At 37.6% G+C, this 26,921-nt stretch overlaps 1 protein-coding gene across 3 annotated transcripts; it reads left to right on the top strand.

Moving 5' to 3' along the window:
• Positions 1–5,244: 5,244 nt before the first annotated feature.
• On the top strand, positions 5,245–25,965 carry MARCHF7 (membrane associated ring-CH-type finger 7). 3 transcript variants are annotated; one of them, XM_010171981.2, is made up of 10 exons: positions 5,245–5,410; positions 11,082–11,240; positions 13,296–13,467; positions 15,046–15,213; positions 16,992–18,105; positions 18,366–18,535; positions 19,768–19,877; positions 21,288–21,401; positions 23,168–23,216; positions 25,038–25,965. In XM_010171981.2, exons 1-10 carry the CDS (start codon positions 5,264–5,266, stop codon positions 25,061–25,063), a joined length of 2,229 nt encoding a protein of 742 aa, XP_010170283.2. In that variant the 5' UTR covers positions 5,245–5,263; the 3' UTR covers positions 25,064–25,965. The 3 variants fall into 3 exon arrangements, with proteins under 3 accessions (XP_010170283.2, XP_028941783.1, XP_010170284.1); XM_029085950.1 differs by lacking the exon at positions 23,168–23,216; XM_010171982.1 differs by lacking the exon at positions 11,082–11,240 and having other exon boundaries at positions 5,264–5,410.
• Positions 25,966–26,921: the final 956 nt, after the last annotated feature.

Genomic DNA, 26,921 nt, shown 5'->3' with positions numbered 1-26,921 from the left:
GTTCCTTTCCTGCCTCTGAGGAGCCTCTGCCCCGCGGGGTCGTGGCAGAGCGGGCGGCACTGCCCTTCAGCCTGGCGCCAGCTCCCGTTTGGCGTTGGCCGGGCGCAGCACGGATGTGGCCGTGAGCCTCTGGCCGGGGCCGAAGCCGGGCTGGCCGGGCCGCTCTCTTAAGGCCGGATGAGGAGGCTGTGGTGCCCTCTTCAGCGGCCCTCTGGCGCGCCCGCAATCTGGAGCCCGCTGGCTCCCGTCTAGGGGAACAGCCCGGCGTCACGGCAGCAGCTGCTGCACCGTAGGTAGACAGTCGGCATTTGAAAATATTTTTCTTGTCCATGGGACTCCCGAGAGACTGCTGAGTTTCTTTATTTCGTCAGTCTTCCTTGAATGAAGATTGACAAAAGACTCCCAACAAAGAATTGCGCAGACTGAGAGAATTGTCCTTGAGCTCCATTATGTTTGTCATAAAAACATGATTGTGAGTAAACGCTGAGGAAGACACGTGATCACAAGGAGAAAGTCTTAGAAGCAGTTGTGTATCAAAACATACAAAAACCTGTAGACATAAAAGCTCAGGTCTTAGGGAGAAGTGTCAGTGCATAGTTCCAAGGTAGAAAACTAATTTAGGAGCTGGAAGTGAAGCATGTACACCTCTCTGAGGGTACAAGAATGCTTTAAGCTGGTAGCAAAGTTGTGGAAGCTAGTAAAATCTTCCCTTACTTGTAGGCGTGACTGCCTCAGACTGCCCCTCATTTCTCGGTAGAGGGTGTCGGGGCAGAAGACAGGAGGAGTGAGAGGTTTTTACTAAAAATATTTGCTGTTTGTGTTATTTTTTTACCTTTTGAGATTACACGGCTTTCCCACAAAGACCTCTGAGGTCTTTTATCTCTACCTGTGGTTGTGTTAGGTCTAGTTGATCTTTTATAATGTAGTTGGAGAGACGACAGATCAAGAAGGGCAGGATATTTGAGCTGTGTACTCAAAATAGGCTGTTGAACTGCACCTCCCATTACAAGTTTGTCATCTGTTTCCCAGGTACAATTTTAAACTTTGATTTCAGAACTTGTTTTTTTACCAAGTCTTGAGAGGCATCCCATGTATCCTTTATTCCAGCAGGTACAAGAGTTGTTTCCAGATTTTTCCATGAGAGTTTGCTTGCTAAGTTGCGTAACATGGCACGAGCTGATAAAATAAGTGTCTTTGATGGGAAGAGTGCTTCTCACCCAGCTGTTCACTTTCTTGTTTATCTGTTGTGAGAAGCCAGAAGTGTGTTTTGTCATGATAGTGTATTGAGGTTGCTCATTGAAGGACACAGCTGGTATCATATTTAAGTAAGGTGTTCCTTTTCTTTGTGGCAACCACAGGCTTTTAAATCAGTTCAGACTGCAACACAACTTTGATTTTTTTCTTTTTTTAATTATTTGTTCCTCAGATAAGTCATTTAAGTATTTTTTTTGGCCTCCCTACCTTCTGTGTAAATTGAGGTAAGGACTTTGTCATTCTAGAACTCTTCTTCTGCAGTAGCTTAGCATGTTCACCTTTACCGCCTCATTGTGTTACCATGATCAGCATAAGCTGTGTGTATTCAAGCCAACTATGAAGAGGGTTGTTTCTCAGGCTTCCAAAGTACAGTCCTTAAAATGGTTTTCAAAGAACTCTGGACAAAAAAAACCCAACAACAAAAAAAAAACCCCAACAAAACAAAACAAAAAATCCAGAAGACTTCTTACTAGTGTTGATTACCAAATCTGAGATACCTAGTATCTAGTTTTAACTGTCTAATGTATTCAGGTCATGGCTCCGTTGACTTCAGTTGCAGGTACATGCTTTCATCATTTCTGCTAGTTGGATTCCAAGTAAATTTTATGGTGGATGTACAGAAATTGAAGATCTCTTGCGCACTGTTTTTTAAAAAATTATTAATCCAAATGACATGCTTCATGACACTGAATCTTTGTTGAAAGGCATAGACCATAATACCTTTTTGTTAGTACCTTTCCACCTTTGCATCAAACAAGGTAGAGTTCCTCTTGTCAAATGCCTGTTCTTACACAACTCTGGTTCATCTTTACAGCAGATCTTTCTTGTTCGCTGGCTTAGGCCAGGACAGCAGGAAAAACGCATGGTTGTGTTAAAGAAATGAATCACAATATACATAAACTGACAAATTTTACATCATCTAACATGCTGCCTTTATCTTTTTTTAACACATTTTTTTGTGTATAGTTTCTGCAAGATTTCTTTTCTTAGAGAAAGAAAATACATATAGTATCAACCTGACATACTCATGTTGAAATCGGAACCTGTGCTAATTTACAAGATCAAGCTGATTGGTAACAATGTTCTCTTGAGGTTACCACTGGAGGATAAAATTAGTCTTGTGCCTTTTTATGTATGTTTGTAGAAGCAATTTGGTAATCTTTGACTCCATTTCAGCTTCTAGAGAGAGTTGGCTCTGGTGTCCACAGTCTTCCACCCTGTCCTTTCCTGTCTGAATGCTCTTATTTTGTCTCTTCTGTGGATGGTGCATGAGCAATTTTATTAGTATTAGATGATCTCTAATTTAGTCTTGAAGTTCTTAGCACTTCTTACGCTTCTGTCTCTTCCCTTTGTTCATCTGGACATTAATTTTTACTGGTAGGAGCTTCCATCCCCTCTTCTAGAACCTTTGTATATTCTACATATGTCTGTACTGTCTGACTATGTTATTTAATTCATCTAATTCCACACACATCTGGAGCAAAGTGATCGAGAAGCAGAATGATCCATAATGAAAGAGATAATGCTGGTGCGCTTTATCAAGTACTGCAGAATTAAATCCATTATTCTGCGTGTCTGTCCCTTACATTTTGTATCAGGGTAAAACGTAGATAAACAATGCTTTGGGTGTCAGATCTCATCAAGACCTACAGCTGTCCTGTGCAACATACACCCTAGTCTGTATTGCTGTGACATGAATTTAGCTTCACAGTTTGCAACTTGAATAATTACTTTTTCACACTCGGTTCAGCTTCAGAGAAGAACCTGCTGTGCACGTTATGGCAGATTACTCTAAAGCTTAAATCTTAAAGTTAAAAGTCATCCCATCATTACAGTGTCTTATCTAGTGTTACGAATCTGAAGAAATATGATTGTTACTTTTTACTGCAGAAAGTGCAATGCTTGTACTTTATTGTACTTGCAACATACCACTTGAAGTGGTATAGCTAAGATTATTAGATTTATCCTTACTGAATTTCTTTTGAATTTCCACCACTGATAGTGTTCTTCTGTACTTTGGAACACTGCTTAGAACATTCTTATGGATACAACTCTATTTACAATTTTGAGAATTGCATGTGATTGCTTAATATTTTACTTAGGGGTTTAAATGTGATCTGCGAGATTTACCGAACTCATGATTTCAGGTTCCTAATCCAAAGTTAGACAGGTGAGACTTTCAGATTCCTTTCAGATTTCTTGTTTAACTGGTAATGCCTCTGGCAAAGGCAAATGGGTTGCTAATGTCTGAAGCATGATCTAGAAGCTGGTGTATTTCTCCATAATACAACCCAGTAGCTATTTTGTACACAAATGCATAGATTCACTCAAACCTGGTATGTTTTATGTTAGAATTTTTTTTTCCAAATTTATAAAAAAAAGTTCTACTTGCAAGATTAAGCGTTTAGGCTACCTTATGTTGTGACCTGTGTTGTAAAGCTAGTAGGTGAATATACATCAGAACAGTGGTTAAAAAACCTTCCATTAAGGAAGTTAACCTCAGCTGTTCAATTGTTTGGTCAATGGAGTTCTGTACAAACTAGCTTTTACTAGGTAGAATATGTAATGCAGCATGATTTTCAGCTAAGACTAAAAGTCCTGAGTATGTGACCTCAACTTGAAACTGCAGCCAGACATGACGTATGTCAGGCTTGATGCTGCAGCTTTTCACAGACAGTGTTACTGATGAGCATGGCTGATGTATGGAAAAAATGTGCTTTACTGATTGATAGAGTTTTTTCTGGTATAGCATATTCCCATTCTTGGAAGGCTAGACCAGAATTAAAAGTGGTTAAATAAAATATTGTACCACTTCTGCAAATCCCCTTGTACCATTGCAGTTCTCAACCACCTGTTTTAGAGTTTTTAGTTATCATCCTGCTCTTCGTGTGCTACACCACTGAGGATACTGCAGTTCTCTAAAATTTTGTATTTAAGAGCTGTCTTTTGTGGTCTGATTCTATCTACACCATCCTGAGGAGGACGAATCTGTGAGTGTTAGCACATGAGTTAGCTATCTGTCTGGAGTTCTTGAGCAACATTAAGTCAAAATATCCTTTCAAGGACAGGAATGACTACAGAATCACTGCTCATGTGGAAAAGGCACCATTTATTTTGAAATGCCTAGAAATACCAAAAGAGCAAATAAACAGAGCGACTCAAAGGTAAATTTATATATATGCACCCGCGACACAGCATGTGCTCTTCTGTATACGTTAGTTTTCATGGGAATTGTCTTTGGAGAAGTTAAAATTTCTTTGAGGAAGACAGACTGCTAATATATTTTTTTTCACAGAAGGATGAAGTTTCATTGTTTTGACCCTGAAGAATAAGTCTGAGTGTAGTTTCTGCAAGTGCTGAGATGCAGTGTTGCCTTCCGCGAAGGCGTGGCGACCTGGTTCAGGAACGGCACGGCAACCAACCCCAGGTTGCTCGGTCCATCAGCTCACAGACACCAATATGGTGGATGGCAAATGGCGTTTATTGATAGGTGACACGGCATTATATAGGGTTCGCAACGTCACTTCCGTCTGCTTACGTCATAAGGAGGGGACCTATCTTTCCGTACATCTTTCCGCGACATCTTCCGGTCGCCAGACCCTGACTGCAACATGCAGTTCATTAACAAAACAGTAACATATGAATTTAGGAAATCTGAGGGTTCTTTCCCTGACTCCTGGCTTATTTTGTGTTAATACTAGTGCTGTAGAGTTCTTAAAGGAGTCCTACTTGTAATATAATAGCAAGAATATGTTGTAATATAATAAGGGGGTATTTTTCTGGTGTTCTCACGTGGAATGGGTGGAAATGTAAAGAAGACGTTACAAAAACTAGGGTAAGAACTAATTTCTCCATCTTACTGATGCACTGTCAGACCAAAGCACTGTGTAAATATTTGTATGTGTGAGTCATTTATAGCAAACACAGAATGACTTGTGCGTGTTTTGCATGTAGGTCTCTGCTTCTAAAAGAAAAAATAATCAGTGTCCCTTTATACAGGATACAAAGAATGGAGTCAAAACCCTCAAGAATTCCTCGAAGGATATCTGTTCAGGCCTCCAGTTCTTCATTAGGATCTAGAACATTGACTGGAAACAGTTTAGCTGGTGCATATAGTGCAAGAGAATCTTCACGGAGATTAGAATCCGAATACCAGGTAATGTGTTTTGTCTCTTTCTGTAAAGTATAAATTACTTTAATGTCTGCTTTTTACGAAGAAAAATCCTAAAACAAACAAACAAAAGAGGAAATAAAAGGAAAAGTCCCACCCAGGGCCTTGCATTTGTGAACAAAACCCAAGGTTAATTCTAAAATGCAAGGATTTAATAACCAGGCCAATGACAGTATTCTGCAGTGCGAACTGGTAGTTCTGTGTTTCCTGTCTTTACCTACCCTTGTTTGTAACTGCACCTTTAAAAATCAGCTGTTCGATGATGTCCTGAATGAAGGGCACCCTGATACTATGGATCTGTTTTGGCACTAGTCAATGCAGTCTTAAACCTGGGTAATTGGAGTTTTCTGTTTAGGGGAGATGGGGATTTTGTTTGAATTTTGGTGCTGCATACAGGGTGTTACACTTCATGTGTGGATGATGCAAAAAGTCCAGGAATATGTTGCAGTTCTAAGAGGTGACAGTGGGCTGTACTGCTCTGAGGCACCTACTTTCTTTGAATTTTGTGAAAGCAAGAAGAGGACCTTCAAGCTTCCATCACACTATCGTGTCAGTATGTTGATACAGCTGGGCTGTGTGCAACAAACAGGAGTGGAGTAAAGGTGTTTGCTATTTCATGTGCAAAGTTTTACAGAATTGCTTTTGTGGGGGAGGGGAGCCAGGTTTAAGAACAAGCACGTACTTTCACTTTGAAAGATTATTATGGGAAGTAGAGATTAAACCACTTCAGAAATGATTTTGGGCACTTGGAAACAACACGTGGCTGTTTGGCTAAGTTCTCTTATTATTTTGTTTCTGCTCCTGTCAGCAGTTTTGGGCCCAGAAATGTAAGCGCATCTTAATTCCGTGATTAAATGGTCATAATTTTTTGATAAAATTGTTATGAGTTTGGTCCCTGCTGACAAGCTGTCTGGGACATTGTATTGTATAATGCCTTTCCCAGAAACAGTTTTACAAGTTAATAGAGGGTTAATTTATTTAGCACAGTTAACATGTATATGCCTTATATTTTGCCATCTCTAGCATGCACGTGTTCATTAGTATATAGGCTATAGGGAGTGCCCAAGGGTAGTCTTCAGTCATTTTTGCTTTCTGGATTCCTACAGATTTTGCAGTGACTGTCTCCTCAGCAAAACCAAGTCAGTCTTACTCTTCTGTAGGGATTTATGTACCCACAGAGACAACATATCACACTGAAAGCTGTTGATCAGAAGATGAATCACAGAGTCATTGAATGTTATGAGTTGGAAGGGACCCACAAGGATGATGGAGTCCAACTCCTGTCCCTGCACAGGACAATCCCAACATTCACACCATGTCCCTCAGGGCCTTGGCCAAATGCTGCTGGAATCTTGTCAGGCTTGGTGCCATGAGCACCTCCCTGGGGAGCCTGTTCCAGTGCTCCACCACCCTCTGCCTCAAGAACCTTTTCCTCATGGCCAACCTCACCCTCCCCTGACACATCTTCCTGCCATGTCCTCTGCTCCTGGCATTCGTTGGTGGCCAGAGAGAAGAGATCAGCGCCTGCCCCTCCTCTGCCCCTTGGGAGGAAGTTCTAGACTACCATGAGATCTCCTCTCAGTCTCCTCTTCTCCAGGCTGAGTCTTGAGCTGAACTGGTGCTGTGAAGTTAGATGTGGTACTGCTGTTACAAAATCATAATCCAAGAGAATAATGTACTTTATTTATTTCATTTATTACGTGAACTGCGGTGTGTTACTGCACTGCGTGTTATCTTTTGACTATTTCCTGTTGAACAAAGTGCCTCTAACCTGAGGAATGATCTTTATAACACTTAGCAGTTAAAACAGAGGGGAAAATAGTTGTGTAGAAGATTGTTATATCCACTCCAGTTCACAGAAGGTGGTCTGAAAGCTTATTACACAAGAGTAGCACTTAACATAGGGAAGCTCCATCTCTTGTCTAACCTGTAGTACTTACAGAGATGGTAGGAGCAAATTCCATTATTGCTTGCAGGTTAAGATTGCAAGTGGCTGGGGCAAGAGGAAACAAGTAGTCTGAATAAGATTAAATCCAGTCAGATAGGAGTGGAATGGGCAGGCCTTTTCGCTTTGTTAGTCTATTCAGAAGCCTACCTTAAAATGTTAGGATCTACTTCAGCTCCAAATAATTTAAAAGATTTGTCATTTAGAGGAAAAAAAGTGTATGACTGTTTGTAGTGCTTTGGGTATATAGAGGAAAGAGAACTTGGAGACCTGGGTTTTTAATATAAAGTAATTTCTGCAGCTAGAGACCATACTTGATTGTAGCTTAACTCTAAAACTTTTGGAGACAAAGCAGTCAAACTTTGAGTATTTGGCTTTGACTAGAGCTAAAAAATAAAAGTTTCTATCAGATGGGTTTGTTCTCCTTCCTCTTCTCTTTTTTTTCATGTAGGTATGAATTCTTGTATGTCATACACTTTTGAGATCCGTCTGGGTAGTAGCCTCTGCTCTTCTGGGGAGGCATAACAGCAGGTTAATTTTAAACTAATCTATGTGATGTAACCTTGTTTCTAGGTGACTTTGGATAAAAAAAATGAAATTAGTGTAATGATATGAGGAAAAAAATTTCCTATGCTTTATGATAAAACGTTAACCCTTTCATGAGAAATGAAGCGGAAGTGTTTTGTGGGGGTTTTTTTGTGTTTGTTTTTTGTTTGATTGGTTTTTTTGTTTGTTTGTTTGGGGTTTTTATGGTGTTATTGGGTCAAGTGTAATGTATAAAATTGTTCAGATGTTTTCCTGGTGATGTTTTTTTGCTACTCAGCATAGACGTCAAAAATAGAATACCTTATGAAGTGCTTTAATTGTTAAGTTCTGACAAGGGATGTTAAATAGTCTTAAGCTGAACTGAAGGAAGAAAGCCAACTGAGAGGGTTTTTTGTTGGTTTTTTTGGGGGGTGGTTGTTTTTTGTTTTGGGGGTTTTTTTTAGGTTTGTTTTTTTTTTTTTTTTAGTTAAGTTGAGCTTTCCTGACATCATGCTTGATCATCTACTTTCTCTTAAAGCCACTTTTTTGATACCACATATATTGCATTTTTCTTTCTATTTTGGCCTTGCAACATCTTTCAAAGACATGAGCACAGTGCAGAGGTGCAACAGCTACCAAAAGCTGTGTTGACATTACAACAGTAGATGGTGTAGTTCTGTGAACTGGCTTTCAGTACTGTGCTGCTGGGAGTGTGTTGTTCTTGGATTAAGGTCTTTATTGTAGTGATCCAGACACTTAAAAATTTTCAAGTCTTCAGGATCTAACAACTGGAGAAAAACGAAAGGCAAGTATTTCAAGATCAGTTTAATCTGCATGTATGGATCATATTAAGAATGTTTTAAGAGAGCTTTACTTTTATCTTAAAGTTGTGTAGTCTTGTACCCATGGGCAGATTATTCATATATAAAATAATTTAAAAGCCCGATGAATCCTACTGAAACTGTGAAATATGAGAAAACTTAGTCTGATACTTTATTTTCAATTTTAATTTTGCTTGTGAGAATGATCAACATGAATATTTCTTAAGCTTTTTATATCCTAGTACTATAACTTTTAAGAAATAGTGTCAGAAACTACTGCAGTTGTAGTATTAATAGTTCATTGAAAGGATGGACAAATACTTGCAAACTCTGCTTAGCTGTAATGGTTGGATTTCTGTTATTTCTATTAATTGTACTGATTTCAACAATTATTCTGTGGAGCAAATTAAATTGAAGTGTCTTTCCTTAATTATCCTGTGTTCATTGAAATTCAGTGAAACTAGGAGTGTAGAATCTCATTCTTTAGGTTCTCTTAAAGATAGATTTGTACGTTAAGCAGTTTCCAGTTTCACGATTAGAAACTTGACTGGGTAGCCAAGGTAAAGATTAGAAATCCCGACTATCTTGTAAGAGAATACACAAAAATAACAGTTACAGTCATTGCCCTGCAGACATCAGACTTCCAATAATTTGAGCACTTTATTCTGAGGTAATGCAGCAAACAGTGTTTATTTGCAGGACTGTCTTGTCAAACAGTCTTAGTTTGTTATGCATATCAAATTGTGGATTCAATATCTTAGCACTGTGTCTGAAATTGGCTACTAAAACTATTTACCTTATTTCTGAAGTCTGAAATGTTTTCGTACCAAGTGCTGTTTACTGTTCTGTGGTGGTCTTTGATATTAGTGATTTACAAGAAACTTAGGAGACATAGAAGTTCCAATTTTGTAGTGAAAAATGGAAGTATATTTTTTGCTGTTTGCATGAAATGTAATTGGAATTAATAATTTGTAAGCCTTCCTTCCCTACCAATAGCACAATGATGGATTATTAGAGTAGACTGCAGAGAAATAAAAAACTTAGGGAGTGCTAAAAGGGAAGTGTTTAAGACTTGGAGAAGATACTGTGTAGTATGCAGTAGTGTGATTTTTTTTTTAAGGATGTGATAGTTTCACTGGGCTGGCCCTTGGCCAGCAGCCAGCACAGCTGTTCACCCACTTTCCCCCCATCCCCAGGGGACAGGGGAGAGGATTGGGGGGCAAGGGTAAGGAGGGTTTTTAGGTTGAGATAAGAACAGTTTAATAATAGAAATTAAAGAAAACTTAAAATACCACTACTATTTTAATATTAGTATTAATGATAACAGTAACGCAAATGAGTGACACCCAGTGCCATTGCTCACCACCTGCTAACCAAGCCCGGCCCGTTCCCAGATCACAATCCCAGAGGAGCAACAATCCCGACCCGAAATCACAGTCCTGGAAGAGTGAGAGCCCGAGCAAAAGCCAGAGAGAGGAAGAGCCCCTCACTGATATACTGGACATGATGTGATATAATATGGAATATTCCATTGACATATCTAAATGCCAATTTAGCTTATTAATTTAAATACTCCTCACCCCCTTAGATCTTGCACTTGTAGACTAACAAAACACGAAGTCCTTCACTTCCAGTGACAAAAGTGCAAACACTGGTGTGTTATCAGTGTCTCTCTCATAACAAGTCCCAGGCTGAAAAGCAAAACACAGCAGTGTTCTAACTACTGAAAAAGAAACCCAGCTCTGTTTCAGCTAAAAACCAGGACAAAGGAATAATAACTTGATGACATAGTTTACATTTGTTGTACCGTCTGTTTTACTAGGACAGATCATGCTCCTTATTTAAAAATAATTATCTGTTAGTAGGCCCGAGACATGATTTTTCTTCTTTTTCTCCCCACTTTGCACCCGCTCTTTCCTATATGAAAACTGATGACCAGGACAAGACAGATGGCTTGCTTTAGTGGCCAAAAAGCTGCTTTTACTGTGGCACTTTTGGTAATGGAGACTCTTTTTCTACAAGTGGGGGTCTTTTTACTTAACACTTGAAAGTGAGGTCCTTAATTCTGCTCTGTTGCTGGAGTGTCTGAGCTGGAGTAATGCCTCGAAAGCCTTAAACTTCAACTTTTTATTGTACACAGTCAAATGAGAGGACAGGCGAATGAGCTGGTAATTGCTAGAAAGTAATTTAAAAAAAAATCTTTCCTTTGCCAGTGGTTCTCTTAAGCGTATCTCTTGGGTATCCCTGGAGGTTTCTCCTGAAAGGTTTCCAGATTCGTTAGTACCTCCACGTCCCTGTATTTTCAATATTCAGATCAGCTGAGTTCATTTTGAATTACAAGATGCATAAGTGTGTTGTTCTTCAGGAATCCAGTGTATTGAATAGTTCCAGTAGAGACTGGGGAATTGGAGAAAGAGACACCCATGAAACTCCTTGGAAGCTTACAACATCCTCTCCAACTCGCTACTCAGGGACGCTTGATCATCCACATTCGGGAAGATTTTTGGGAGGCAGAAGCAGATTGGTGAGAATTGTTCATGTGTAATACTTTAAAAAAAAAATTTTTTTAAAATCAAGATTTTACTTTAGCCTTCCCAGTCTGAAAAACTGTTAGCAGGGGCTCATGGTAATATTTCTAGATAAGTAGATCTTAAGTCAAGATGGAGGGAAAGCAAGAAGATAGCGGTGTTAAAAAAATATTCTGAGGATGAAAATAATAATAATGTATATTAGTTTTACTAACAGTTAAGAAATAAATTTGAAGTGAGAGTGGCTCTGCAAATATCCATTTAGAAAGAAAAAAGGACGGGGTGATTGGAATCTCATACATGTTATAGTCCTATGGATGGCAAAGTTAATATTGTTTATATTCAGCTTGTTCCATCAGGTATTGCTAGGGGGTGTGTTTTTAGATGCTACTAGCTTTGTGAGTTCATGGCTTTGGAGTCCTGCTTTAGAAAACTTCTTTGTGGAGGAGCAGTTCATGCTTATTTACATGCTGCTCACAGTATCCTGTGAAAGAAAATGGAGGCTGAACAGTCACCTGACTGAGATCCAAGGCTTGTCTTGACTGGGCTCCAGAATGTAGTTTGTTTCTTTGACATGCTTATGCGCTGTAGTGTGACACTAAAGCACTTTGCAGTAGAAATGTTAAGATGGGAAAAGCGGAAAACTCTGAAGATGGTTGGTGGGAAGGTAGTGGACAAATGAAAATTCTGCTCACTTTCAAACTGAAAGAGTGCACACTTGAGAGTGCTCGCACCTTAAATAGGTGTTTGTTTTCTTGCTGTGACTTAAAGGTGAAGATATTTTGAGATAAGTTGAGGGGAAGGAGAGGAACTAGTGTGGAGATGCTGGCCTTCAGGGGAAGTCATGGTAGGTGTCTCTGCATACAGTTGAAACGCAAATGTAGTCTGTGGTTGTAAGTGGCCTACATATCTGGTTAAGTTGGTGCTAGAGTTTTCAAAATGATACGTTTTTTTTCCCATTTAGGTTAATTTTTCTCTTAAATTAAGTTCTGATGCAAGTGAAAATGCAGAAGACGCTCTGAAACTTCCACTTAAGATGCTATATGTTAAACAGATAATTAATGAAGGAAGTTAACCTGGCTTTGTACTTGGTTTGTGATGTTAGTTTCTGTCCCCATCTGTCTTTTATGATGGGGTAAGAGAAATACTTAGATACTTGTTAGTTTTAAAGAGTAAAAAGTAGCGGCATAAGCTTAGTAAAAAACTTAACAAAATAAAATAAGACACAACTATAACATCTGCTCTAATTTGGTTGATCCTTAAAGAATCTTGGTTGTAGATACTTTCTGGGAGATCAAACAACTCAATTGAGCTTTTTGATTGAGCTCCATTTTTTAATATAAAAAATAAAATCAAAACATTTCAAATAGAAAATGAGTGTCTTGATTGCAAGCAACCAGACTAACAGCTTTATAGGCTATTCCAATTTTTATTTTTTTATTCTTTTTCATAGTAGTTTTCAGAAACTGCTTTATTTCAGTGATGTACACTGCAAATATTTTTTTGTACCCGTTCTTTACTCAGAACTGTTTCACTTGCACTTGAGCTTAATGTAATCAAAATATAGCTGGTCTAAACAGCTTACTAGAAGCTAGACCTGACTCCTTAGCTAAGTATATTTTAGGTTGGTAAAAAAATAAGCTGGATTAGTTAAGTTATTAAATAAAATAATGGGGCCAATAAGTTCTAGCCATTTCTGGGCAGGAAAATGATGTTTCCTTGGAGATCTGTGAAGCTGTATTTGATAATTTTCTAGCATTTAACAATTCAGGAGTATCTTTTTCCCCTGTAAGCCACATCTGTCTGTAAAGGAAAAATAATGCTGATGGTAATAGAAACCAGCTTTTGGTTGATTTCCCAGGTTTACTGTCTTGAGTAAACCTGGGAATACTGATCAAGAGCACTATCCTAAATCCTACATTTTTTTAAATAAAAAGGGTTTGCATCTTAAAGTTATTTGTTACTATTTTGTATTACGTACACTTTTGTTTAGTGTAAGTACTTCTGAAATACTGTGTTTGTAATTTTTTTTTTTTTTAATATAATTTCAGTCTACATCATCTTCCTCTCATTTTACATCTGGGTGTTATGGTGAGTCTGAGAGAACTCAGGGAGCATATTCAAGACTGCATAGCCAGCAACAAGATAGTGATTCAAAGAGACCTAAGCTATCTTGTACATCTACCTCTTCTGTGAGAAGTAATGGCTTGACTGCCTTTACAGGTGAGAAGTTGATTACCAGAGCTGAGTTACATGAAAATTGTCTGAGTAGCAAGATCAAGTTTCAAAAGTTGCTTTGAAATATTACGCTTTTATTATTCTTAAGTATTAAAAACCTTTGCCTAATAGAAGAGTATTTTCACACTGATAGCAGTATCCAGAGTACTGGGAAGGCTGTTAAGATGGTCTTTTGAAAAACCAATTGTACTTATGTAATTTCAAAATTACTACCTGTACCTGTTCCGTTTGCAGTAAAACTGAACTTCATGGCTCAAATATGTCTTAATTGGTTAAGATTTCAAGGAAAGAATGAGTGCAGCTTCTGTTATTTCATGAGTCAAATTGTGTTGGCAAACCTACATGTGCCAGGGACAGCAGAAAGGAAATCTTTATCTTAGCTCTGTGTTTCAAGAAGCACAGTGTCATGGCTGGTTAAAGCATTGTTGTTAGGGGTCAGGGAAAAAAGAGGTCTTTTTTAGCAGGGCCTAAACTCATTCTATAGGCCAGGCAAAAATAAACATTATATGCTAGGAGCTCTTTCAGGAAAAACTTGAGATTTTCATTAAAGCTGTAAATAAGCATATGATAGTTGGATAGATCTAAGTTAAGCAATAAGCTAAAGAAAGTTTAAAGGTCAGGAAAGAATAGTAAAAAATTATATTGAAAATGTTTTTAGAATGTTTTGAAAGAGACCATTAGATTACAGTTGTGAGTATGCATCAATGTTCTTTTCATATCCTCTTAGGAGCTGCACAACTATCCAAATAAAAGTTAATAAATTTTTGCTCAAAACCCAATATCGTTGATGCTTTCTTACTCTTTTGTTAATAAGCTGACCACTATTAACATTTCTCATTATGGTGTAGGACTATCTGTCTTTCCATTTCTGGGTTGGTTGGTCATCACACTACTGACCAATGAATGCTCAAATTTGGATTTGTAAGTTAGCAGTAAAACAAAATCCAGGTGGATTTTTCAAAGCCATCGAAGAACACTCTTTTTGGAACAAGAGTTTTGTTCACAGCTGAAGTATGTACAGTTCCCTCTTTAGTTGTTGGAGCTGTTAGCAAAAAGCAAGATCCCTTTTTAAACTAAAGTGGTTGTTCTTAAAGTTGTGTCTAAGCTGCACTTAATGTTTAACTGTCTCTATGGAAAAGGAATTTTAAGAACACTTAAGAAGCGTCATTAGAATGGCAGCAATTACTAAGTCTCAAGGTGCTGTTTTGCCATATTGTGAAGCCTGTTTAATACCTAACTACCATTAGAAAGCAAGATGCTATTTCTCTTTCTGTTTCCTGTCCTGTATGAGTGTCAGTGGGTTTGACTCTTCACGAAAGTATTACTACTTTTTTTCTGGTTTAGCTTTCAGAACTAACTCACTGCAAGATTATATAAGTGCCAGCATCAGCACAGTGCTGCTTACTCTTGGCTTTATGTTGGCAGCTGGACACTTCATCAGCTTAGTGGTATTGTTAAATTCACCCTTGATACAGTATAACCAGAATGCATGCATAAGTAGCAGCTTTAATAGATTTTTAAATTATTACAAAACCAGAGGATTTATTTACTTTTTCTTTCTAGATTCTTCTTGGAGGTACAGTAGGATTCCTAGATCTTCATCAGTTGTGCTTGGCTCCCTTGGAACTGAGCTAGTGAGAGAGCGAAGAGAGTTAGAAAGAAGAACAGATCTGTCTGTTAATAACCTGGTGGATCACAGCTACAGAAGCAGTGGCTTTTCGTCTTCAACATGTATGTATTGTGCAACTGAAGGCTTGTAAACCCATGGGTTGCATGCCTGTTGGTTTCTTCCCGTGTTCTTTTAATATTTTCTTCAAAACACAAAGCCAAAAGAACTGTTTAGTTCTAAGGTATCCTTTTATATAAAGTTGGTTGGACACTTTCCCTGTGTTGGCTAAACCATCAAAGGGTATATGAATCATCTGTCTTGTAGATGCATTCAGTCATAAGGAAATGGTATCAGTGTTTGCAGTTGTAACTGTGTGAATAGTCAGTAAGCCTGTTTTTTTCTTATTCATCGTAAGATCTCTTTGTATTTAGGTATGGAGAAAGAAACAGTGGTAACTTAACTCAGGAAAGGGTTTCCTTGAAGGTACCTGTATTATCTCTTTCCATTTGGGTTCTTGACCAGCTATTAGGGAAAACTGATAGGCCACTGAAAAGAAAAATGAATAAACGCATACTTTACATGAGATGAGAGCTTTGTTCCACGGTAACTGCTAGGACTAGTATGGACTTCTGTACAGTCATTTTCACTTTCTGTTCAGTGTTGTGGCCTTTCAGAGCTCTCTCAGAGGAAGCTCATCGTCACTCTTGATCTGCTGCCTTTTGCAGATGCGTTAGTGGTATTTTATAATGGTGAAGTTTTAAAAAAAGTACCATTTTGCACGTATAGAAGATAAGCAGAAAGATTAAAAACTAGTTCCAGATTTCATCCTGCAGTCTTGCCTTACCAGAATACTGTGTTTTAATATCATTGTACTCCATATTTCTTTAATATGTAGACAGTTGGACTTTACCTGCTAGAGCCTAATGGGAGAATTGGATGGGTGGACCGCCTCGCTTTGTACTGTCCATGCTGCGTTTCTAGCAGTAGTGTCACTGCTAAGTGCTGTAATAATTACTCCCAACTGTGTTCCTTGCTGTATAATCAAAACCATATGGCAGATGCTTGGCATCTGTGCAGGTGTTTCTTTAGTTAGAATCTGCCAGATGCATAAGCCTTCTGCCAATGCAGAACCTATTAAAAAAAAAACCAAAACAAAGCCACCCAGCAAACAAAAACAAACCCACAAAACCACCAAAACTACAAACATGTATTTCTAGGGTTTTCTTTTTATTTTTGAGTTCTAGGTTTAAAGCATTATTGCAGTAAGATACACGTCTAATTTAGGTACTATTCAATGTCCGTTATCCTAAGTCAATAATGTTATGCTACCTTTGAGCAGTGTTTGTAACTGCAGCTCTTGAAGTTCTTATCATGAAAAGAATAAGGATAGCTTGTTGTAATAGATGGGGAGTATACTTGGCTTTATCCAGGCATTTGTTTCAGGTGCTCTGGTGTGTGCTACATTGCTGAAATTTTGAATCACTCATTTTTCTCAGTCTACAGGCAGAATGGACCTTTAAGTTATAAGTAGTATTGTCTATAGTTTGCTGTTTTTAATTCAGATGCTGTTCTTATGTAACTTCTGACAGATGGTTAGAATTTTCATATTTGCATATAAAAAATCAAATCCTACCTTGATAATATGAAGATTTTTAAAGTGTTAGATTCCAAGTGAATTTAACAGTCTGAAACCAGTCTAGGTTTCAGTTTAACTTCAGAATTCTGGTAAGTAAATTTAAACTTAATATTACTCTGGAATCTACCTGACAAATTTGAAACAGTTTTGAGTAAGGATCACGAAATCCTGATCTTCTGCATTTACGCTTTGGAGGTAACCATCTGGAATGTAATAATTAGAGCACATCTTGTCACGGTATTTTCCTCTGCTTTTCTGCAACAGATTTTCAAGACAGGCCTTCCTCTTCATATGCAGAGGGAGCAAGACCAAAAGAGAACTCATTAAGCTCTTTGAGGCTGAATGCATCCATGAACCGCCAGTTGCCTTCTGATCATCAGCCATCTTTTTTAAACAGAGGCTCTAACATGAGCTCTCCAAGATCCAGCTATCCTTCGAGACAAAGGAGAAATGAATTGGAATCTCCCCAGAGGGGCGTGCAGCCAGCATTTTCTCTTACTACCATTAGAGAAACGCCTTCCTCAAGTGATTCTGAAAGGATTTTATCTTCTCAGAGGTCATTGAATGAGCCTGCAGCTGACAATGAAGGGAGGCGCACAACCAGACAGCTGCTGTCTCGTTTAGCATCTAGTATGTCATCTACATTTTTCTCTCGACGGTCTAGCCAAGACTCATTGCATACAAGATCATTAGGCTCTGAAGAGTCAACAGTGGTCCCAAGAGTTCAAGCTTCTACTGTGTCGAGCAGTAATGGAGCTGCAACTCCGGAAGTTCCAGGACTTCAGACATCTGAAACGTCTCAGGGATTTAGTTTTCTTAGGCGAAGATGGGGTTTATCAGGAGTTTCACAAAATCATAACTCTGATTCAGATGGGGAAAGTTACAGACCAGACTCTGAAAGCAGGAGCACAGGATCCTGGTTATCATCATCTTTGAGGAACAGATGCACACCTCTCTTTTCCAGAAGAAGAAGAGAAGGAAGAGATGAATCTGCAAGGATCTCTACCTCTGATACAACTGCTAGATCACAACATGTCTTCAGAAGCAGAGAGTCAGGTGAGGAGACCTCTCTTGAAGCATCAGACAGCCCTCCACGGGCTTCTGTTAGCAGACCACCAACACCTGCAGTATCTGGTATTCCTACAGCTACTGCCTCCCCACCAGATTCAGCCCACAGTAGGAGAAGTTCTGGAATTCTGCCTGGTTCTCTCTTTCGCTTTGCAGTGCCTCCAACATTAGGAAGCAGTCTGTCTGACAATCTTATGATAACTGTAGATATTATTCCCTCTGGCTGGAATCAGTCTGATGGACAAGAAAATGGCAAGTGTAAAATACCACCTTCAAGAGATCCAGAAAGACTCCAGAAAATTAAAGAAAGGTAAATTAATATGTTCTTTTGAGATAATAAAATGTACTGACTTAACACGAGAGGGTTTTCTGTAACCGTGATGTTAAAAGGAAACTTTCTTTCAGAGAAGGTGGCAACTTGGTCCTGTCACCTGTGTTCTCACTTTTGTCTTTAGAGAAACTTGTCTTAATCCACATAGGTTTGAGAGCAGTTTGATGACTGGAATTGTCATTATAAAAAGTCTTACATGAAGTGTGTCACAACGTTTGTTGATATTCCTTCCTATTCAGCCTGCTTTTAGAAGATTCTGAAGATGAAGAGGGTGACTTATGCAGAATTTGTCAGATGTCCTCTACAAGTTCTGACAACCTTTTAATAGAGCCATGCAAATGCACTGGGAGTCTGCAGTATGTTCACCAGGAGTGCATGAAAAAATGGCTGCAGTCCAAGATTAATTCAGGTAATGCAGACATCCAGTTACATTGGGAGGCTTATCAGGAGAATTATTCTTGCTAATACTAAGGTATTTATTTGAAAAACAAGCATTTGGGGACAAACAACAGTGTGGCATTTCCAGGTTTACTGTGTGTCTGTGCATCTTCTCATATAAGTATTTCCAAGAACTGTACTTGTCATTCAGAGAATTTTTGGGGTTGTCTACTAAAATATTAGATAAAATATAGCATTGCAGAAGCTTAGCTTTAGAGCTACTTTATCACTGAGTGAGTTTGTTACCTACCCTTCCTTGTGCATGTGGTTCTAATTTTTAAGACTTTTATAGCCAGGCTGACTGTAGCAGAGTGATAGGAGTTTGAAAATCCAAGAATATTTTTCTATTGTAACTATACTTAAATACTTTAAAAACAAAAACAAACAAAAACACCCCAAAAAACCCACACCAAACTGATTCCTGTTCAAGGCAGTTAAAACTGCTTGTTCAAAAAATTACTTAAAAGTCAATATAGAATTTTTCTAAGAAAAACTTCAGAAATTGCACACTTGTACAAATGTTTTTCTAATAACTTCGTTCTAAACCAGTCAATCAGTTTATCTGTAGTATTTTTAAGACTTAAAAATAGGTGGCTTGGTAAAGGTCATGGAGATCATGGAATACTTTTACCAAAGGAAGGTGCTAGCATCTGTATACTTTTTTACTCAGTGTCAGAGCACCCACATCAGAGTAGGGATGTATTAGAAGCCTCAGCCTGTAGGAGAAATTAATTTGGAGCATTTAATCACGTAAGACACAAATTCACTATAAACTTGCTTGTTTATGTTGTTGCTTATGGAGCAGCTTGTTTTAAGCCAATACTTCAAGACAAAATGTTTCTCTGGCAAGAACTTTAAGCTATTCCAGTATGGCTATTATTACTTTTGTGTATATTTGGATTACACTATAAAATTCAAACAGCCTAAGCAGTGATTTTTATGCCAGACTTTCAGTAAGAGGCATATGGTGTCCAGAATGAACATGAAGCAAAATACGTGAAGCTGGATAGAGAATAAACACTCTATAGCATTTAAATTATGGCAGTAGCAGATAGTCACTACACTCATATTAGAGGCTTTCTTCTAACCTTGCTCTGCAAAATAAAGCCAAGAATTACAGTTTGTAGTGCTTGTACAATTGCGTCATGTGTTATGGATTATTGCAACTTGACACTGGACTTTCCCCTTGCCCCTCCCCACCAGGTTCTTCTTTGGAAGCAGTAACAACTTGTGAACTGTGCAAGGAGAAGTTACAGCTGAATCTAGAAGACTTTGACATTCATGAACTCTATAGGGCACATGCAAATGAACAAGTTAGTATATTTTGCCTAATTTGGTAAGTGTTGGTTTAGTACTGGGAGGGCACTATTCTTTAGAGAAGGAAAATGCATCTCCTTTTCAGAAGGCCTGTTAACACGTGTAAAGTGATGTTAACATGGAACAGATTTTTCTCCTCAATATTCAGATAAATTCTATCTTCCTGCTGTGCTTCCCATAGCTGAGCTTTCAGTAAGTGTAATATATATCTTATCCTTTTATTAGTTGCAGATCTGTCATCTAGCTTTGCAGTCTGGTGTCTCTGCCACAGAGGTGCAGTGGGAGTACTAGTATGATTAGATTGAATTTCACATTATGTCAGGAATTGTCTTTGCTTGTAGCTGTTCTAAACACACTTTCAGAACTTTTAAGTTCTAAACAGTTGTTTTAAACGTACCATTGAAAACTTACTTTGTTTCATTAGAGTGGTAGAAACTAACCTCTTTTTTAACAGCTTCTTGCTGCTCCTTTAAGTCCTTTCCTAAATGAAAAATTATTAAAAGCCTTTAGTATTACTCTCGTTATATAAAATACATTATCTTAGAACTACTGGGTTATGTAGTATTTAAAAATGAATAAATATCAAAAAGCTGGTGTTATTTTAATGAACTTAGGGAGGGTTTTCCTTATTCTCTGGTTTGTATTCTGTGAGTAGAGGAAGACTAATGAAATTTGCCTACCTCAGAAGCTGGAAGAAAATAAAAAGTGACACCAGTTTGGGGGCCAAACATCAACCTCTACTTTTCTTATTATTTAGAGTAAGCTCTTATCCTAGTACTCTAGTTCCTGTCACTTGGGCCAGACTCTGAAAAAGAGAGTACCGTCATGTTATGTATTAGCACTATTGATTGTTGGTTACTGTCACTGCACTTTGATAAAAATAAGAGCTTTGAAACTTCTTCATAAATAATTTACTCTAAATGATCTGTTCAGCAGTAGCATTTTAGAAGTTTTTCTTTATCTTAGCAGGGGAAACAATTTCTCAAAATATTTATGACATCATAAAGTTCTTTGAATGTTTCCCTTTATTATGGCTTTCTGTAAAGCATTGGGACCACTGAAAAGAAACCAGCAAAGTTTGCTGGTTTTGTTTTCCCCAGTGATATAACGCTCTCATTCTCAGATTCCTTCCTGTGAACTAATCTTGCTGACTGATATTTTGCTTGTAGATCTCTTTCTGTTTATCTTCAAGAATAACATGTTAGAACTGGAGTGGTGGGAAGAGACAGAGGTATAAATAGCTTTTCAGTAATTAATTTTTTTTTAATATTTCCCTAATTCTCTTGGAACATCTAGAGATAAAACATATAACGTTTCCAGTAAAATTTAGTTCTTTTTATACTTCTTGAATCATGTATGCACATGTATCACTGACATTCTGAATGTTTCTTTTGATCTCTTAAAAGGCAGACTATGAATTTATCAGCTCTGGTCTCTACCTTGTAGTGTTGTTACACTTATGCGAGCAGCGCTTTTCTGATATGCTAGGAACTGGGAGTGAGGCCAGCACACGTGTCAGAGTAAGTATGCAGTGATTTTATGGCAGGAATTGCTCATACGGAGAAATTGGAACTAGATTGTTACCTTGAGCGACCTAGGAGACAGATAAACAAGAAGAGCGTTTATGTAACAAATTTGGGTCTAAAATGGTCTGGGTTGTCAATGCAGTAACACCATGTTTAATTTGAAACTGAAAGTACTACTTTATTGCAGTTACTGTGTTGCAGAATCATTTTTGTCAAGGTTGTTGGTAATTCATTGCTTAGCATGTATGTTGTAATGATTATTGTGAATTTCTGTGAAACTGGAAGGTTAACCTCCCTCTGTACAAAACACACAGTTGAGAATGTTGGACTATCTTACTTGATTACTGTTTTTCAGTATGCCAGTCTACATTATAAAGGTCTAGACCTTGCAGTGCTTGTCTGCTGGATTGTGCCTAAATATGTACTTGAATGTTACATGCTGAAACTCACTAGCTATAGTACGATTTTCTGACGCTAGTCAAAACTCTTATTAGTTATATTTGACTGGATTCTTATCAGTTCAATGACTTGGCTTAGAAATGCAGTAATACACATTTTACCACCAAGAGATCATCACACCAAGTTATTTCGGTGTAGCGACTCATTCAGAAATCCTATATTCTGAATTTCTGAAAAAACTTTTTTTTTTTTTTTAATTGCATACAAAGAATTGACAATATTAAGCTTGTCCAGTGTTTATAGGAATGGTTGCTAGCCGGTACTAGGCCTCTTGAGTAGAGGCAGGACTGTGCTCTAATCTCTTACTGTATTAGAACAGTTGTCCCCTTTTCTGTATTCCATGATCCACAAATTAAATGTCTGGTTATCTCTGTTACAAGTGTAGAGATGTAAAAGACATATAATCTAATAGGAGCCAGCATCCAGTACAGGTTATTAGCTTCAGTGTATTGCAGAAATAAGAAATAAGGGTTTTTTTATCAGAGGCAGCATTACACAGTTGTCTGACACTGCATTTTAAACCAGTGAGAGCACCAATGCATATTTGTTACCAAGCGTACCACTGAGCTACGGACACTGTATCATTATATTCTTGTTTCATTTTATTTGCTGTGTCTCAACATCTGGACTATCACTGAAATAATGATGTAGATTGTCACTGACAAAAAAACACTTGGGTGAGACTTTCAGAGTTGCCTAAGGAACTTATATTCCCAGGGATTTTATCTTTGGGTTTTGATACCACATACTTCTAACATTAACCTGCTACTATTGCCTAACAATAATCCAGCTCTTAAACTTTTTATTTACCGTTAAACCTTAAGTGTATTTATGCATTTTCCATTAACCTCATACAGTCAGAGGGTTCTGTTTTGACTTACTAATAGTGAAGTAAATGAAATGGATCCAACTAATGCAGTCCTTAAGAGTTATGTTTTCCTGCATTACAGTTTCTAGGAACAGTTTTCATACAATTGGCACTTGCTTATGTGTGCTCCTTTGAAAATGGATTTGTGTTACAGACTGTAGAATATGAAGGTGATGCCCCCAACTGCTACGAGAAACATTTGATATAGAGTGGAAGCTTGAAATAACATGCAGTAGCAATTTTAAGTCTAATGTGTGGAGATTTATATTAAATTTTGCATTGATTTTTGTAAGTTGGACAAATGAGTAGGATAACCAACATGTGGGATGAACCTTTGGGATGTAAAAGGTGAAGAAAACTTTGCTAACTTGTTGCAAATTTCTGCAGATGACTTTGCAACTTTTAAACTACTTTCTTTCTGCCTTGTTTCTAGTTTATTAACCTTGCAAGAACTCTTCAGGCACATATGGAAGATATTGAAAGTAGGTGCTTCCCCTCTTCCTCTCCCCTCACGTTAGATCAACTCAAAGTTAAATGAATACAATCCTCCTTGCCAAGATTCATAATACCAAATTTAATTACTGAAAATTTACCTTTATCCAGCAGTGCTTTTTCCATTATCAGTAGAATTATTCTGAGGGGGAACTGGTTTTAATTGTCCTCGATTATTTTCCCAACAGCACAGAATTGTTTAGTGTTTTCTAACACTAAACACAGAGTGTTTTCTGCAAGTGATAACAAGATTCCTCACTAGTTACAGTTTAATTATTGTAGTTCTAGTAGTATGTAGTTATGGAATTGGCAGTGAATTTCAGGTTGTGGCCTTCTACATGGCTCCTAGTAGCAAAGAAACATTTAGAATTGAATTTCATTGCACTTAAATTGCCATACTTCTCTTGCCATTTCTTCTCCCCCTCCCACCCCCCCCCCCCCCCCCCTTTTTTTTTTCCTGTCCACACACACTTTTTGGTGGCGTGTATTCCTTGATCACACCTATCTACTTCAGGAATTAAATTTAACAGTTGACAATTTTGGCAAAGGACTAGTCTAGTTTTCACCTCATGTCTTCTTCATTGTGCTTAAATTCAATACTATATGCTGAATTCTGGTAAATGTATCCTGAATCAAAGTATTATTTCTAGGCATGACGAATGGACAGTAGTAGGGTAGTTGATCTACCCCCGCCCCAGTGTGCATGTGAATGTTTGTATATAAATTTTCAGTGCATAGGACTTATTTGGAGTATGATAAGGAATGGTGTGTGTGTGTGTAAGTTTTAGTTCAAGGAGCAGATGATTATTTCTGCATACAGAGCAGACAGAGGTGGACTTAAGTTCAGAATTTGTTCCTAAGCTATGTGCATCCTTATTAGAGTAAAAATTAATCTTAATGAGTGCCGTTTTGCACAGTAATTTAATCTATATTTGATTGAGGCTTTATCTGACTCCCAGTTGAGGAATACTGAGTTTTAGGTTTATTATTGATGATGCTTTAGTTACGTTTCTCTTCTAAGAACTGGGTAAGTGAGGAGACAGACCTTGCTTCTTTCTGTGTTTAGAGATGGAACAAGTTACTCAAGTGTAAATACTTTCTTGATTGCACAGTTTGCTTAGGAGGACAGATTAAATTCCTGTTACAGACAAGCTAACACTTTACAAACCTCTCTATTGTAGATGTGTGTACTGACTTTTTTTTATCATAGTTGACAAGTGTGTATTTGTCTTTTAATTCACTTTGCAACAGCAAAATCCTATGCATATGTGAGCTTTATGTTCATTTTGCATATGCTGAAATAATGGGGGTGGAGAGAGGAGCTGCTTCCAAGTAGGCCTGACTTAATTGCATTAGGCAACACACACACACACACGCATATATATATATATATATATATATATAAAAATTGAAGACTCTGTTTTTACCGTTCTAGATATTTTAGTATCAAAATTGTTAACTGTCATGGATTGAATATATTATCCTCTGACTACTGTTGGAATTGGCCACTGTAAACTCTACATAAAAGTTGAATCTCTGGCGTATTTAAATTTTCTTCCTTTTATTTTGAGGGAGAACAACAGGAGGACACTGCATTTTGTCATGTCCAGTTTTGATTTGAAAATGCTATATTTTTGAGACATGAGGTGTATTTTAAAATTAAGATATGTAATTACGCAAGGTTTGGGTGGATATTACAATCTGCTATTTAATATTATAAAATTATCTTTATTTCCACTACTTTCTCTCAAAGTGATCTAATTTCACAGACCTTTGTCAAGGCTTCTGATTATACTGTGTTGTTCCAACAGCTTCTGAGGATGATTCTGAAGACTGATGCTGGTAGAACTTTCATATTGCAAGAGACAAATGGAATTGCTGCAGAAATGCTGAACTGGCAAGAACAACATCAACATGCATTTGGTTTTTTTTTTCTCTTCTTAGTAAAAAGCGCATTGAATATTACTGTAGTTTTTGAAGCATTGTTGAATTCAAAATCAACTGCTGCACAGTGGAACTCCATGGATGCGAGAACTAATCAGCATGTGTGAGAATTAGATACATATAAAGCAACTTCCCTTTTTAAATTATAAGGATGATGTGTTTTGCTATGGAAGTCATCAGATTTTGAATATTTAAGGAAGCTATAACTCTCTTTATGTTTCCTTCTTCTTGTAGTCAGATTTCTGGTTTTGTCTATCGAGTTTTGCTCCTCTACTGGCAGTAAGTGGTTATAGTGAATTTCAGGGTGAGGGTGGGCAGGGAGGGTGGGAACGTCCGTGTACTTAAATAGGTTTGTTCGGGGGTTTTTTTCAGTGCCTCTGTTGCCACATCATATAATAACTGATTGCTTCCAGTGTTAATGAATGAACAGGAGGATCAGCAAGATACTGCAGAGATTGTTTGGGTTTTGGTTTATATGAAGATTATTATTTAACTCAAAAAGCAATAAGAACTTGCAGTGGTCTTGTAATACTTAGTGATGGCTTTTTTTATGTACTGGTTTGGAATTTGGAGATTATATTTGATATGTGGCTGTTCCATTATGGAATATGACAGGTGTAAACTCTTGCATTTCAGCATTCCTGGCAGATATGCAACTTGATAAATAACTAAGGTTGTTTAGTTTAATCAGACTTTTTTAGATCCCACCTTCACTGTTCAAAGCACTGGTTATCAATGTGTTTTCTAGTGTTGTCACTACTTTATAAATAAAGACAATAGAGGTATGCATCTCTACTGGTATTGTCCATTTTATTTAAACATGGATATCTACCAGAACTTACACTTGAAAACTTAGAAAGCTATAGTCTGTGTTATATCTTTACTAATGTTTGTAAATTCTTCTGCAGATATTTAAGATTGTTTCTAACCATTTTGGATTGAAATGCTTTATATGAATGGTGGTACAATAAATTGTCATACATGTGTTGGAATTGTATTTGCTATAAATATTTGTTAGTTTTTTTTAAATTACTACAGTAACAATGTATCTCCAAAGAGTGCAGTATGTTGAAATACCTTGAGTTTAGTTTATTGTTACACTGTGTGAAACTAATTTGTGGGAAGAAAGGATGTGCCTTAATAGCTGAATTTAACTCATGTTAAGAGTTAACTTTGCTAGCATTACATGAGGTGGCCTGTCATCTGTAAGACTTGAAAGGAAATTGAATGCTAAGGAAATTGCACATTTCTATGCTCGTTCTGGTAATCTTGGCCATTAGGTATTCAGTGCCAACACTCAGAAGTATCATTCCAGCAATTAGTTGAATTACAGCTCTCTCTCAGATATTCATTTGAAAAGTGAAGGCCCAGGCATACATGAAAATGTTTCTAACTAATTTCTGAAGAAAGTGAATTTAGATTTATAATAAAATTTAAATGTTTAATCCTTTCTGAGTTAGCTGGTATAGCTTAATAAAAAATAATCCAGTGGAGCAGACAGTATTTCATATGCCCTCAGTACATTTAGTTATAAGCATGAGCTCTGGTAGCCTAATCAATTGATGACTTGACATCTTCTGTCCTTGTAACAAATAGCATTCCATGGAGGTGAGCGATTTAAGTAGCAGCAGTTCCAAGTACAGGTTTGTTAATTGTCACTTTGTTGTCCCGCAGCCTTGCTGAGCTCCAGAGCAAATGAAGGTATGACAGGGGGGAGTATCATGCAAAGATGCAGGTGTCCAGGCCCCTGG

Source organism: Antrostomus carolinensis, unplaced genomic scaffold, assembly GCF_000700745.2.
Source record: "Antrostomus carolinensis isolate BGI_N321 unplaced genomic scaffold, ASM70074v2 scaffold627, whole genome shotgun sequence".
NCBI lineage: Eukaryota > Metazoa > Chordata > Aves > Caprimulgiformes > Caprimulgidae > Antrostomus > Antrostomus carolinensis.
Note: the sequence above shows the minus strand (reverse complement) of the source record. Positions and strands in the feature narration are given on the sequence as shown.

Coding starts and splice junctions, on each gene's coding strand:
- MARCHF7 (XM_029085950.1), top strand. CDS start 5,264: ATGGAGTCAAAACCCTCAAGAATTCCTCGAAGGATATCTGTTCAGGCC. Junction 19,878..21,287: donor GGGCACATGCAAATGAACAA/GTTAGTATATTT, acceptor ATCTCTTAAAAG/GCAGACTATGAATTTATCAG. Junction 21,402..25,037: donor AGGCCAGCACACGTGTCAGA/GTAAGTATGCAG, acceptor TTGTTCCAACAG/CTTCTGAGGATGATTCTGAA.